Source organism: Doryrhamphus excisus, chromosome 21, assembly GCF_030265055.1.
Source record: "Doryrhamphus excisus isolate RoL2022-K1 chromosome 21, RoL_Dexc_1.0, whole genome shotgun sequence".
NCBI lineage: Eukaryota > Metazoa > Chordata > Actinopteri > Syngnathiformes > Syngnathidae > Doryrhamphus > Doryrhamphus excisus.
This window is the reverse complement of record NC_080486.1, coordinates 6,925,065-6,940,692: the sequence shown is the minus strand read 5'-3', so window position 1 is coordinate 6,940,692 and position 15,628 is coordinate 6,925,065. Positions and strand designations below refer to the sequence as shown.

The window sequence follows — 15,628 nt, the reverse complement described above, 5'->3', positions numbered from 1 at the left end:
TTGAATGTGTTTGTAAAGTATCGAAAGGAAGTCACCAGTGACTACGGTAGCGACCCATATTTATTTTCAAGTGAACACCAGCAGACGCTTTGTTTACTGCTGCATTGTTTTCCCTCCAAATGTTTTCACCCTGAGCTGCTGGCGTTTTGTTAAACAGTCCCTGTGATTCCATGATGTACAGTATGTTTGTATGGCTGTGCGGTTAGTGCACCAGTCCTCTCTGGTAAAACCCCAAACCCTCAATGCCTTCATTTGTATGCTCGGCACAGCCTTCAGACAGCTGCTCACTGGAGCTTCCATTATGCCTGCTGGCAATGAGAATGTCGTCACCTAGCGGATAAGTTGTAGTATTGCATGGGAATGAGCTCCAGGTTGTTAGACACCCAGACGCCCTCTGGCGGCTTTTAGATCATATACACCCACTTACACAGACTAGCGTTCTTTTAATATTGTAGGACGTAGATTCCCAAAGTGGGGTACGCGGGGCATATTTAGGTTATTAGCAAGGAATTTATGTGCTATTTTTGTTGCAAGTATACCTGAAACTTGATGACATTGCATCAGCGTGTGAGTTTATAAAATTTGTGCTCAGCGTGTTCAATGCGTGTGTTTTGTGTTGATGTTTGGTGTGTAGATATTCGTGAATGCATCTTCTGTATGATTGGTGGAGAGGATGCTAACAAGTTAGTAGAGGTCAGTTACTGGAAACAATAATTGGAAACAATAATTTTTCACACCATTACTCCCGACACTGACCGTTCCACTTGTTTTCTAAGTAGAGTAACACAGAGGTTAAAGGTCTACTGAGAATACTTTTAAAATAATGCAATCATTACATTAGTCATTCCCTAACGTACATTACATCAGCAAACAGCATATATGTGTCAATAAATAGCTACCCCATTCCGGTAATGTTGATACAATGAAATAATGTCTATATTTACATGGTAACCTAACAACTTTCAGACGTCTTAAAAATATCCGCATGCATACATGCCTGTAGTAGTCAGTAATAACCAGTATCACCATAGTGACGGCAATACAAAACACTTACGATGTGTTATTGCCCATATTTATCATGTAAGTAGCCATTTTGTTACTTTTAATTCACATTATAAACAAGTGCATTTTTTAAGGAGGCAACCATATGTGCAATGTGAAGTATTACACAAGCAGGCTTTACTGTGTCACGGCACAGTTCCATTCCACTGTTGCATTCTTGACACTTGGACCGGACGTGGTGTGGACGTGTTTGTCAACAGTGAAGCAACGTGCCTTCAGACTAAAAGTTTTCTTTACACGAAACCTAACAAATTGTATCGTGTAACAGAACCAAATCATTTAAATCATTTGTACGTTATAGTAGACCATATCACCTGTACGTTTTGAAGAATATGTCACTTATTTGTTCGTACTCAGACGGTCTGTGGTCACGGGTGTTTTGTTTCGAAATTCCCAAAACGGAAACCGGATAGCTGTCGTCAAATGTTACTTGATTTGTACTGCCACACAGATCTATTTTCATTTAAGTGTCTAAAATTAGGGAGGCACCCCGCGTACGAGTGACGCGAGTGGCGCAGTGTCCAGTGGACAGTGTCCCCCCTCGCTAACAGGAAGAACCTTCCTCTGCGAGTCTGCCGATGACAAGCGAGGATATTTTGGAGTGTGGCCGTCATCGCGCTGTGACTGGCTGCTATAAAGGACTCCTGCAGACATGCAGCTCTTCAACAGCGCCCTGACGCACTACCCGAGGTCATCCAGCAAACTTACCATCACTTTGTCTAGCGGAACCAGGAGTCCACCTGAGGGAGACACACCGCCCCCGACACAGTTCGACAGTGCCAACAAGGATCAGGTGAGAGAGGATACTTCTTCCACCAAGATGCCCGCCTTTTCTTGCTACGATGCCTCTTCAACAAGGCCAATGTACTTCACTACCACTGCCGAGTTGCTGATACGCAAACCGGACGGAGTGGAGAGGGCGGTGCCGGTCCACATCACCAGGGTACCCAAGCCTCCTTCCCCTGTCTCTCAAGGGGATCCAGTTGGTACTGACGTGTTGGTGGACTTTATAGATCAGCTCAGAAACGGAACAGATGAACTTTTCCTGGAAGACACCAAGCATCTTCTCTTTGAGGACAAAGTACGGAGCAACAGGTCGGTCTCATTCCACCAAGATGAGCCTGTGGCCTCTGCAGCTCAGGTGGAGGTCCAGCCTGTTGAGGGATGCAGTGACCTAACAGATGAGGACCGGGCCTTTGAGCTTAGTGTCCTGCAGGAGTCCCACCAGCAGCAGAGAGGAGGTGACAAGGTTGCCCGCTACCTGGCAGAGGTGGAAACTCAGAATAAGTACCTCCAGGAGAAAAACAAGTTCAGGTACCACATCATTCCAGATGGCAACTGTCTGTACCGGGCCGTATGCAAGGCCTCCTACGGCGACCAGGCCCAGCACAGCGAGCTGAGAGAGCGCACAGTCCACCACATCGCAGACCACCTGGACCAGTTCAACCCCATCATTGAAGGCGACGTGGGCGAGTTCCTGATCAATGCGGCGCAGGACGGAGCCTGGGCCGGATACCCCGAGCTGCTCGCCATGAGCCAGATGCTCAATGTCAACATCCACCTCACCACGGGGGGCAGCGCAGAGAGCCCCACCGTCTCCACCATGGTCCACTTCCTGGGCCAGGAGGACGTGACCAGGCCGGCCGTCTGGTTGAGCTGGCTGAGCAACGGACACTATGATGTCCTCATGGACACGCGTGTGGACAACCCAGAATATGAGAACTGGTGCAGATGCTCTCAAATGCAGAGGATGCGGGACGAGGAGCTGGCCATGTCCATGGCGGCGTCTCTGTCCAAAATGTACATTGAGAAGAATGGAGCGGCGTGAATTGACAATGACTCCTTAATGTGTGCCTTAAATGATTATTTTTAATAAGATGAACCGTATGACAGTGAGGATGCGTGATATTGATGTGAGCGGAATGAGCTTGGACTGTTTGGTTACGAGTTTCGTTATTCCTGCACAAAAACTTTTACAAGAGTTTTAGAAATATTTTTGTCACGTTTTCTATCTTAGTACTCCAAATAAAACTGTCCCTTTTGTGACTCTTAGTTTTTGTTCAGTATCTCCATGGAGAATGTGTTTTTTGGGTCAGGTTGGCGCTCATATTTGAGAGTTTTGTGAACAGCGACAACAGACATTTATATTTTTAGCCTCAGTGAACAAGGACTTCCAACTGGGGGGGATCGACTGTAACATTGTGATTATACACATACACACATACATAATTGGTTGGATTGCAAAACAATGTTATTACATGTCAAATTACGTTCTTTATAATTATCCTTCCATTTTCTGTGCCATTTGTCCTCACTGGGCATTGAAACAGGAATACAGAACATTCAGAAAGAGCTCTCGTTCCTTCATAAAAGATATTTAAAACATACTGTTAAATATTTGTTGTTTTCCTTACAGTTGAACAGTGGTATTTCATGCAACACATACTGTCTACATATGTGTTATTTATAACAACAGGAAGTGGACAAGTACCACAATGAGTTTAAACTTCATGTTTTGCAGCAGTATCAAATAATGTGTCACGGAATCAACCCCCAAAATGTTTTAAATGTGAAGGAAGCTCGCCTTTCGTGTTAATTCCGGAATGCTATCAAAGCATGTGAGCTGTGACTCATTTGGACTTTATAGTTTTGGAAAAATTGCACTCATTTCTCTCTCCCTCCGCTAGGTGGCCTCGTTGGCTCCAATGTAGAGGCTGCTAAGTGGGCGGACCTCAATTGTCAAACTTTCAAGTCGAAACGATGAGCACTTGATTCGTCTTTCTTCTTCTCTAAAGTACCTCACAACTGGGGTGTGCTCTGAAAAGTTGTGTGGAAGTTTGTTACTTCCAAAAAAATGACGCAAATGTATATTAGAAGTTTAAAACAAGCACTTTATTTGGTTACCTGTACAGCCTAAAGAAATCCAACCTGTAGTTATGGCTGCCTTGCCTTCACTATACTAATATAATACGTTTCTGTTTTGATTGTTTGAGAAGTTTGAGAAGTATTTCTAATGTTGATATTATTGTGGCTGAAAAATACTGCTCTGTAAATTAGAAAGTGAAAATATAACGGTTCTCAGTATCAGTGCGAACTTCGACGAATAGCTCTCCGACAGTCATAATTGTTTTCGGAAAGGCAGTATTTGATACTGTGTATGTATGGTAGTTGTATTTATACGTGTATGTTTACATCTGCAGCTCGGGTGACGTCCCCGATGTTGGAGAAGGAGGGAGCAGAGGTGATCGCGGCCAGGGCGGAGTGTGTCTGCGAGGGCATTAGAACGCTGCCGCCCAGACTCAGTTGATCTGGTCTATGGTGAAGTTCAGTTGTCGGACTCCCCCCCACCCCCACCCCAAAAAAGAACGGAGAGCAAGAACGAGAGCAGCATCAGAACCTCACGCTGGTGTCAACGGACATGTCGAGGCATCGTGTGCAGTTTGCGGACCTTCCCAACAACGACCACAGAGGAGGAGGGAAATTTCACAGTAAGGAACTCTTTTTCTTACTTCTTGAGATGTTTGGAGCAGAGCCAGAATGACACTGCAGGTATATCAATCATCCTCATCAATGGAATGATTGACATTGCTCAACAGTGTCTTGGAAAAAGCTGCTTTACTCATTAAAGTATGTATCTGTTGCTATAAATGATTGAATAATAATAATAAAATAACTAATCAATAATGGGGTGAAATACATGATAGTGGGACTCTTGAGGATGCAGCTGGTTTCAGAACTGTGCTGAGAAGATGCCTGTTATATATTCAATATATCATTAAGTCGTTGAGATATGGTGCAGCAGTTTTGAAGTCAGATGTCCTCTTCAGACCTCTGCCGAATCCCTTTAATTTCGTTAGCTCCTTGCTGCAACTCTTAGTTTTGTTATGATGTTTGTGTTTGCTCTTTTTGGGGGGCTGATTATCCATCCATCCATCCATCCATCCATCCATCCATCCATCCCATTTGTATGCCGCTTATCCTCACTCGGGTCTTCAATGCAATCCTCAGATCATAATTAAAGAATTGAAGTTTGAAGGCAAGAACACATGCAGCCAACCAGTTAGAAAAGCTTCCTTTCCCCCTCCCACTGAAGATACTCCCCTGCGAGAGAGTGAGCACTATAACACACGCACACACAAGCATTTGAATTGGCAGCTGCCCTTTGCATGCTCCTGCCAGCGCTCCTCTCAGGTGTCCTCTCATGTTGACTCTCAGTATGACTGACTGACTGAGCTCTTGAGCTCACTGCAGAAAACCTCTCCATGGCTTGATGTGTTCTTAAATATCTCACCTTTGGTGTTTTGGAGAGGCAGGCAGATGTCGTACCTGGCTGTGCTGCAGTGTGGAAGCAGTAAGCTGAGCTCATCTCCATGGTGATCAATGACAGCTGATGGGAAGTTTCTGATGCAGCCCACCCCCTCCAGCAGGCTGCACATCATGAGTGTGCAGATCATGATGCCATCCTGTGGCTGTGTGTTTTTTGTGTGTTCATGTCATGTGTGTGGGCGGCAGGCAGGTAGATTTTCCCTGCCAGCAGGGGGCAACTTAAGGTGTTTACAAGTTGGATTAGAAGCTGTCCTGCTCTGGCTGAACTGGAGAAGATTTTTTTAATGAAAGTAAAAAAATCTCTAGTGCAGAGATTCTTAACCATAGGGCCCAGGTCTTGGGCCGCAAAAGCACCACCTAGAGGGCCGCAAAAGCACCTGTGGCCCTTGCATGCCGTTAACAGACTGTATGAGATGGCCCTTTATTGATCTTGTCACTTATACAGAAGTGAAATTGTGCAATCCTCCATCCATACACGATACAGTGAGACAAGGGGTGGACAGGACAGCATGATTGGGTGATGAAGGGCAGGGAGTAAGGGGAACGACAACGTCAGTTGCAATACCACCTTCCACCATTTTGGAGACAATATTATCTTCAGCCCCCTCACCCCAACCAGTGAAAAACATAACTCATAACCCCAATAATCACTGGAGTGGTCATTTTTGCAGTAAAAAATACACTGGTGAGTTTACCAAGCCACCCAGAATAAACACCCCCCCCCCAAAAAAATAAATTCTGCTGTACACAGAAGCGCACGGCTGCCTGCTGCAGCGCGTCAACACACAATGACAGCGTGTCATCAAAAAGCAGCACATTTTTGGAGCTTAATAGTGTTCTGGGTGGCAGGAAGGGACATCCACATCGTACGTTGCATGTAGCACGGGCGGTCAAAACACCGCTGCAGGAAATACACTTCTAATTTTATAGAAAGCAGCAGTGTTCAATATCCCGCAGTAAATGATGATGATGATGATGCCTGTGTTGGCGTGAGAGACAAGGAAGACTATGACAAGTGGATCAGACATTTTGATGAGCTTGTTGGGTATCGTGGAGACAGGGATCTGGCCATTTCCGATCCTGTTGACGTCATAATATGAAAAGTAGATGAGTGAATTTACTTTGGTTCATACTGATGTTTTTTCTCATTTACAGCATGCATTTATTTGTAACCATTTTCAAGCTACAACCATTTGATATAATAAAACTGAATATTGTATTGAAGAAAACTCTGGCGCCTAAAGGCTTAATAATGAAAGATGTTCACGGGAGCAAGCCGTATAGTCTGTGATGCTCTGAGTGATCTGTCCTGAACAGAACCTTTACAAGACACGAGACAAGGCAGATCTTAGCATTTGATGGGTAAAGCAGCATGATGTCTTTCAATAAGCCGCCTTAAACACCCAGACAGCTGCACATTTAGGCTTCATCATCTCTGAGGTATTCGAGGCACGCGTCAACAGGGTAAATCCCAATTGGACAGCACCGAGAAGACATGGCCTTCCCCCTCACTCAGTAGAGGAGTGGGCAGGAGGGCTTGTGACGCCATCAATTACTCTTCTGCTCGTCTGCAGGAAGCCGCTCACTTTGCTCTTTATAAAACAGACGTACGGCATGTTGTTAATCATGTGACTTTGTCCACTGATCCAAATTAAAAGCCCAGAGAGTAAATGGTTGTTATTTTTGTTTCACACAGCAACCACCTACTTGTCATTTTACCAGTCGTCCTTGTAATGCAGTATATCATTGTTCAAGTGTGGTCTGGTGGATTTTTTTTTGTTGGGAAGATACACCACTGTCAGAATTCTTACTTTCAACTTCTTCTTACATATGGTTATGGTTTTCTAACAGGATTGATGTGATGATGTGTAGCAAGAGGAAATAGAAATAGCCATGTCAATAGATGATGATAGACAGAAAATATAGTGTCATTTTTGGTTTATAAGTGTGTACTTTTTTCTCACTCCTTGAACTCTGCGACTGATATATGGTCACGTAATGTCACATCTTGTATGCTTCAGAACAGACATTTTGCGCTTAATGCACACACCCTCATCATGGAAAATGCACAAAGTTAAAGGCACTTGATCTAGAAACCTTCTCTCAACTTGACAGCGTCTTTCTCAAATCTTGACAGCATGGAGCAGTGTCACAATTTCACCAAGGTGTTTTGAAAGGCTGGACTACTACATGATGAAGAGCACAGGACAAGCTGTATGGCCAATTCGCCTTGTTACGAAAATGACACTGAGTGACAATGAAAGAGAGACTGACAAAGTGTGTGATATAGGAATTATGAGAAGACGCAGGAAGAAGATGAATTACTTTTTTGGTAGGCTACTTCCACGCACTCTTCGGCACTGTTTGGGGGGAAAAACCATTAATTTATTTAAAAGTTTAAATCTTTTGTGTACTAAATATCCATTGTTAGGACATGGACACTTGCGGCTATGTACAAATCTTTTTTTCTCTTTAAATTTGGTGGGTGTTTAATAGTTTGGACAATACGGTAATCCTTATTTACTTGCATTTTCCATGGTGGTTGCATTTTTCGGTACCCATTTTTTTTCTCTCTAATGTGCGCTCTTGTTACATCTCTACTCAATGTTTTTCCTCTCCACGTAGCTGGATGGTTGCCCAGAAAAATGGTACACACCTTGCAGCGGCATAGCGAGTGAATAATGCAGACAAGACCATGAGGTGCATTCACAGACAGTGGGCCATTGCATAATTTTTTTCCCCAGGTAAATACTTGCAACCCACTGAAAACGGCTGGGCGACCCACTTTTAGGTCCCAATCCATAGGGTTGGACATTGAGTCTTGAGCATCAATGGCAACCAGGTCTAACATTCAGATTCTCCCAGGATCGTTACATTTTCTTCTTTTGATTCCTAGTTCCAATGTTCACGTCGTCAACCAGAAATAGCTGTGAACACCAACCAAGAAGTACCCATCTGGTAAGCGCCAACAAAGAAAAAGCGACTAAAAAGTTTGGCTTAACTGATAAAAAAGAAGAGTGGTCGGCTCAGTGCAACATGATCAATGTTGACTCATTCCATGAACATAATAGCTACTTGTAGCTCAATAACGAGCTAGCTAAGTTAAATGCCACCAGCAAGGCATGTAAACAAAACTGGCAGAAAGTCACATGAGATTGAAACATGAACGATCACTCTTTTATGGGCTATTGTTTATTTTTCCGAAACAAAGTGAAAGTCAAGACGTGTCGCGTATCTGGTTGGACATCCACAAGTAGATAGACAGAGATGCGATTCCGGTCCATGCTTATCAAAATTAAGCAAAGTGAAACATTTTTATGCCTTCTAAGAAATTCATAGTAAAGTCGATAAAAAGTTCATATCATTAAACAATTTACAGTGAAGTTCAGACATTTATTCCAAAAAAGAGCACCTTCATTGAAACTCATGCAAACTACTCTCGAAAGCATCAGAATTGAGAATCGTTAGGAACTGCAATCGGAAAGAGGAATCAGAATCGGAACAACCCGATCCACCAGTTGAGAACCAATGTACTAGATAGAATGGAATGCAACGTAGTCATCTACTATTCAAATCTAGTAAACTGGACTACACTTGGAGTACTTTGAACTATAGTGTCTACTTGTGCAGATGTGAGGTGATGTCCACTCAGGACAAGTGTGAAATGTGGTGTGTGTCCAACTGAGGACACTGGGTGCAGACACTTGAGACAGTGGAGACACGAAACATCTGTTTCTATGTTGGATTAAGAGTATGTCTCTTAAGGGCTCTTAAGTTGTCGCCAGTGTAAAGTTCGATGTTTCAACAGCTCAGCGTGGCCTTCCTTCCCTGATCGCAGAATGCTGTTGTTTTGCTGGCACTCAGATAAAAAGCAATGACCTTGAGGTGACTTTGCTTTTATTGTTATTTGAGTAGGACAGCTCACTTTGAGGGCGGCACGGCGGTCTGGTGGTTAGTGCGCAGACCTCACAGCTAGGAGACCAGGGTTCGGTCCCCACCCTCGGCCATCTCTGTGTGGAGTTTGCATGTTCTCCCCGTGCATGCGTGGGTTTTCTCCGGGTACTCCGGTTTCCTCCCACATTCCAAAAACATGCTAGGTTAATTGGCGACTCCAAATTGTCCATAGGTGTGAGTGTGAATGGTTGTTTGTCTATATGTGCCCTGTGATTGGCTGGCGACCAGTCCAGGGTGTACCCCGCCTCTCGCCCGAAGACAGCTGGGATAGGCTCCAGCACCCCCTGCGACCCTCGTGAGGAAAAAGCGGTAGAAAATGAATGAATGAATGAGCTCACTTTGAGGAGGGAAAGTTTGTCAGTTCATTTTAGGGTTTTTTGCCAGTGTTCTACCAGCTCCAGTCTTCATCCACTTTTTAGGCTCTACTTGCTTTTGTGATGAATTTTATATTTACTTCTTTGCTGCTGAGACGTTGAGTGATACCAGATGCTTTTTTAGACATTTTGTTCCCCAAGTGTTTCATGCCCTCTCACACACAAACAAAGCAGATGATTCAAAGCAGTGTCAGGGAGCGGAGAAATAATGAAGCTCACCTGTTCAGCAGCAAATGGACACATGGACCTTTCAGCTGCAGCAGCCACTTAAGGCTCGTTATCAGTCGAGGGCACTTCCGCTGCAGTCCTGTTGCCTGTGGGATCAGCACAGGAGTAAACACTTATATCATGTTTACGTTCACTTCAAGTTGGGAGGAATCCAAAGCCTGCTAATACACAGAGGGGGGTTGCTCTGTGATAGATGGCAACAAGCTGTCATTCATCTACCCCCGAGTGGTGGTTCTGAAATATCTCAGCTGCCTTATTGGCAATTAAAGATGACCTGGTTGTATTTCTCTGCTCCTACCAGAGTTAGAACATTCTCTGCATGCTCTCCCAAATCACTAATGAGACATGCTGTCAGCTGTGGTGTCATTGTTGGCTTAAACAAGGACAGCAATTGATGTGGACACGGAGGAGTGAAAAGTCAAATGGTCTGATGCTGCAGTGAGGTCACGTTCAAGGAAAAAAAGCAAGTTGGCCTATAAGTGGGAGGAGCTACACTGATGGGTGGATGTTTGATAACAAGGCCTATGTTTGGCATGTCGTCAAACACCAGGCTGGCAAGCACTGTGGCCACCAACTGAGATTTTAATGACTTTCCAAATCAATCAAAAGATCTGGGTTGCTGCCGCAGAGTTCGGCTGGCACAAACACAAACATGCACAAAAGAACTCTGGCATTTGAACTAATCATTGTTTCCCCGATCAAATTGTTGTAATCCCACTTTCTGCCCGTTGAAGATATAGAGTGACCTTTGTTGTTTGTTTTGTCATCACCTGTCATGGCATGCCAAAGCATGGCCATGGCTGTTTAACATAAAAAGATGTTTTGTTCCAATATTTTGTTCCTAGCATATAGTATTTGCCTGCACTGGATAGTTTGATTGACAAATATCTGCCTCGACATCTTCACATTTTTATGTGAAGTTTGGACACCTCTGTATTGGAGGGAATTACAGTGGATAAAAAAACTTGTGTTTAGTAGTTGGCACCCACTAATTTACCACCTCCAGTACTGGAGTGGGATAGAATCACCTGTCAGGGTTTTCAGTCAAACAAGTCAGATATGTTTCGTAAGTCAGTACAAGTCTGTAAACACAATCAGAAGTGCTGGCTTAAGAGGTTACTTCAAGACATCTCTCAATGGTAAGTAGCTTTAGCATTTTAGCGTTTTCTACAGTATCGGTAACATCTAATGTTGTCATTACACGTTTTTTGCAGGATTACCAGTGTTTAAAAAAGTCAGGTAGAGCCACTAACTGTGGTGGGAAACACTATTGTCTTTAATGAAACCCTGCTCCCTGTACAGTATGCACACTCCACACATAATGCAACACAGGCAACTGCTTTTGCTCCATGACTTACACAAAATAAGTTAGACACAGTTAGGGCATTGATAAATTGTTACTTACTGCTTGCTCTTCTGACTCTTCCACATGACCAAGTAATGTTGGAAAGGCGTCGGGCTTCAGCAGGTTTGTGGGCTAGTCTAGCTGCATACTGTCCCATGTTCACTAAACATTTCAGTGAAATGTGAAATGCCTATGACAGATTAAAATGCATTTATTTTGCTGGTAGAGACTCAGGAACTCCAACCACTTGTGCCTGATAGTGATGTCTTTAGGAATTGTAAATGAATGTGGCATTCCCTTACAAGCTATTGTTAGCAACGTAAACAGAGAAGCAGAGCTTGGGGGGGCAGAGCGTGTATCTGGCCTATAGCCACGCCCATAAGGAAGCCCGTTCCTCTGTGACATCACAAAGGAAAAGTTTTGCAACACTCTCTGAAAACCGAGTGTTTTGAGCATAATAGGTCTCTTTTAAATGATACGAGCAGATGCCCACAATAACATCAGCATTGTTTGGCCTCTGATTGGTGGATCAGGAAAAATTGTTTGACGAGCTATGTGACACTCATGGTTGGCAGAGGAGGAGAAACTGACATCTTAGGGGAATAGATTTATTTTGTTTAAGTATTACATTTCTTGGCACATTCTTAGAAATACAGTAATGGAAAAAAATATTACACCACTTTTTCTTCAGTTTTTTGCATTTCAATGTTGTTTGGACAAATATCACGATTACTACAAAAATAGCTCACAAGAGTAACATTTGTTGGAAATACAATGTTGTAGTTATTCATGTAAAACAGTGACTTTGGAAAAGTCAAGAAAACCATGTAAGTTGCGAGATATCATCTCTTAAATTAAACTCTTGTGAGCTATTTATGTTATCATTGTTATAGCTCTCCAAACAAATGTACCTTTAGTTGTATCAGGCATCAAAGTGAAGAAATAAAGTGAAGAAACAAGGGTGGTCTAATCTTTTTTTTCCATGACTGTATATTGCTTGTGAACATCTCCAGATGATATTGTCGTGAATTGTCTGAAACCTTTATCACCGAGTAATTCTTTTATTTGGCTGATGGCCAAATTTACAGACACTGGCAATCACTGTTGGGTGTTAGCAAAAGTTGCTAGCAGAAAACAGGCGAATTGGTGACATTTCATCTGCTTTATTATTATTATTGCTTTATTAATTTTGCAACTTGCAGTTATGTACAGTGATCATGATTTCCAACTGTCTGTGAATGTAACATGCTGAGCCCTCTGTGTGTATAGGTGTGGTTGTGGAGGACGGCCCCTTGTTCAGAGAACAGTGAGATTTGCTGATGATGTTTTGGCATGGTTACAGCCAGCAGTAATCATGCAGTTTAACTTCAATAATGAGATAGCTGATGGACATCATCCTTGTCATCCTTAGAACATCCGGACAGATGTTTCAGTGTTCATCCCCAACTTGCAAAATGCCCCTCTCTCTCATGCCATACATTGTTATGTTGGCTTTTTGTATATTATTGATGGCTTGTGATGTGATGGTGGTATTAAGAGGTGGATTAAGTTGGTTCTGTCCCTACTGAAGGCCCAGGTACCAAATAGACTGCTTGCCACTGCAATCCAGAGACTGTATAAACATGCATTTTCAGTGACACAACACAGACATTTGATAAGCTACATTTGATAAACACTCTTGCGGTCATTGACAGCAAGCAACTGTCCTGTCAGTGTAACAGGGGAGGTTAAGCATGAGGAAGCAAGCGGGTGTTGATGAGGGTAAGGAACGCTGCAGAGTGTGCTGTGATAGGACTACTTTCTACGTATTTCACTGTGAGAAAACGAATGAGCACTGCTTCACCAGCAACATGTAAAAATGAGGAAATAAACTTTTTTTGGCACTTCCTGCAAAAGTTTGTAGGTCACTTTGGTTTAATCCACTTTGTTCCTGGGAAAGTCTGCTAATTAGCAGCATGCCGATGACCACTGAGCCTTCACTCCTGACTGTAATCTGAAGACAAAGAATCTTTTTGTACCGTATCCAATTTAAAAATAAATTTTTGAGTTTGACTTACTTTCTATATACTTATGTGCCACTTCATTGTAGGCACACCTGCACCGTCTAATGAGCTGCACCAATAATATTTGTTTTAGACTGACACCTTTGTTCATACTGGTAAGAGCTTTCAGTATGATGCGGTATAGGCCTGTCACGTAAATGGATAAATCAACTCATCAAACAATCCAAAAAACAGGACAATAATTATGATTAATTGATATGCATGTATGTCTGCTCGTCTCTTTGTGACACACAGACTGGATGACATGAGGGTTCACTATGCATTTGTCTTTGAGCATCGGTTCTATAAGTGGAATGAAGGGAGAGAGTGGGCCCTCATCTCATTTAGCCTCTTTGTGGAGGCGGGGCTACTAGCAACAGTAGCTAGTCTAGCTACTACCCTAGCTCCATGAACTCTGTGACTCCGTGATCCAGCATACGCTAGCATGAATGACAAGGAACTTTGAATGCACCAGGATACCAAAACATTTTGGACAATTCCATGCTCCCAACCTTGTGGGAACAGTTTGTAGCGGGACCCCTTCCTCTTCCAACATGACTATGCACCAGTGCACAAAGCAAGGTCCATAAAGACATGGATGACAGAATCTAGTGTGGATGAACTTGACTGGCCTGTTCTGACCTGAACCCAATGGAACACCTTTGGGATGAATTGGAGCGGAGACTTAGAGCCCGGTTTTCTCCACCAACATCAGTGTGTGACCTCACCAACCTCACACGAATGGTCAAAAATTCCGATAAACACAGTCCTCAAACTTGTGGACAGCCTTCCCAGAAGAGTTGAAGCGGTAATAGCTGCAAAAGATGCACAGACGTCATACTGAACCCTATGGGTTAGGAATGGGATGGCACTTAAGTTCATGTGAGTCATGGAAGGTGAGCAAATACTTTTGGTTATATATATATATATATATATATATATATATATATATATATATATATATATATATATATATATATATATATATATATATATATATATATATATATATATATATGTATATATATATATATATATATATATATATATATATGTATATATATATATATATATATATATATAAGTAGATAGACAGAGATGCGATTCCGGTCCATGCTTATCAAAATTAAGCAAAGTGAAACATTTTTATGCCTTCTAAGAAATTCATAGTAAAGTCGATAAAAAGTTCATATCATTAAACAATTTACAGAGAAGTTCAGACATTTATTCCAAAAAAGAGCACCTTCATTGAAACTCATGCAAACTTTTATGACCCCTACTCTCGAAAGCATCAGAATTGAGAATCGTTAGGAACTGCAATCGGAAAGAGGAATCAGAATCGGAACAACCCGATCCACCAGTTGAGAACCAATGTACTAGATAGAATGGAATGCAACGTAGTCATCTACTATTCAAATCTAGTAAACTGGACTACACTTGGAGTACTTTGAACTATAGTGTCTACTTGTGCAGATGTGAGGTGATGTCCACTCAGGACAAGTGTGAAATGTGGTGTGTGTCCAACTGAGGACACTGGGTGCAGACACTTGAGACAGTGGAGACACGAAACATCTGTTTCTATGTTGGATTAAGAGTATGTCTCTTAAGGGCTCTTAAGTTGTCGCCAGTGTAAAGTGCGATGTTTCAACAGCTCAGCGTGGCCTTCCTTCCCTGATCGCAGAATGCTGTTGTTTTGCTGGCACTCAGATAAAAAGCAATGACCTTGAGGTGACTTTGCTTTTATTGTTATTTGAGTAGGACAGCTCACTTTGAGGAGGGAAAGTTTGTCAGTTCATTTTAGGGTTTTTTGCCAGTGTTCTACCAGCTCCAGTCTTCATCCACTTTTTAGGCTCTACTTGCTTTTGTGATGAATTTTATATTTACTTCTTTGCTGCTGAGACGTTGAGTGATACCAGATGCTTTTTTAGCTTTTATATATATATATATATATTATATATATATATATATATATATATATATATATATATATATATATATATATATATATATATATATATATATATATATATATATATATATATATATATATATGTATGTATATATATGTATGTATATATCTGCTTGCTATACGTTTCACTTCTAACAGACTGTATTAGTCAGTTGACCTTCGGGAACCAATTGGCCCCCAGCGCCAGCCTCAGAACTTGACACTGAAGGGTACTGTCGAGTTTTAGGATCATGAGGATTGTGGGTGCTCCTGAGTGATGGGTTTGTGGTTGGTCTTTGATGTTCTCCGTGCTTCTTAATGAGGATCAGACTCACCCAGTTTGGGCTAA

General features: G+C 42.4%; 1 protein-coding gene across 1 annotated transcript; it reads left to right on the top strand.

Annotated features, from left to right (window-relative positions):
* The first annotated feature begins 1,200 nt into the window (after nucleotides 1-1,200).
* Nucleotides 1,201-3,101, top strand: LOC131109177 (uncharacterized). The gene has a single exon (XM_058060868.1). The coding sequence runs from the start codon at nucleotides 1,715-1,717 to the stop codon at nucleotides 2,888-2,890; it is 1,176 nt and encodes a 391-aa protein (XP_057916851.1). The 5' UTR covers nucleotides 1,201-1,714; the 3' UTR covers nucleotides 2,891-3,101.
* The last annotated feature ends 12,527 nt before the right edge of the window (nucleotides 3,102-15,628 follow it).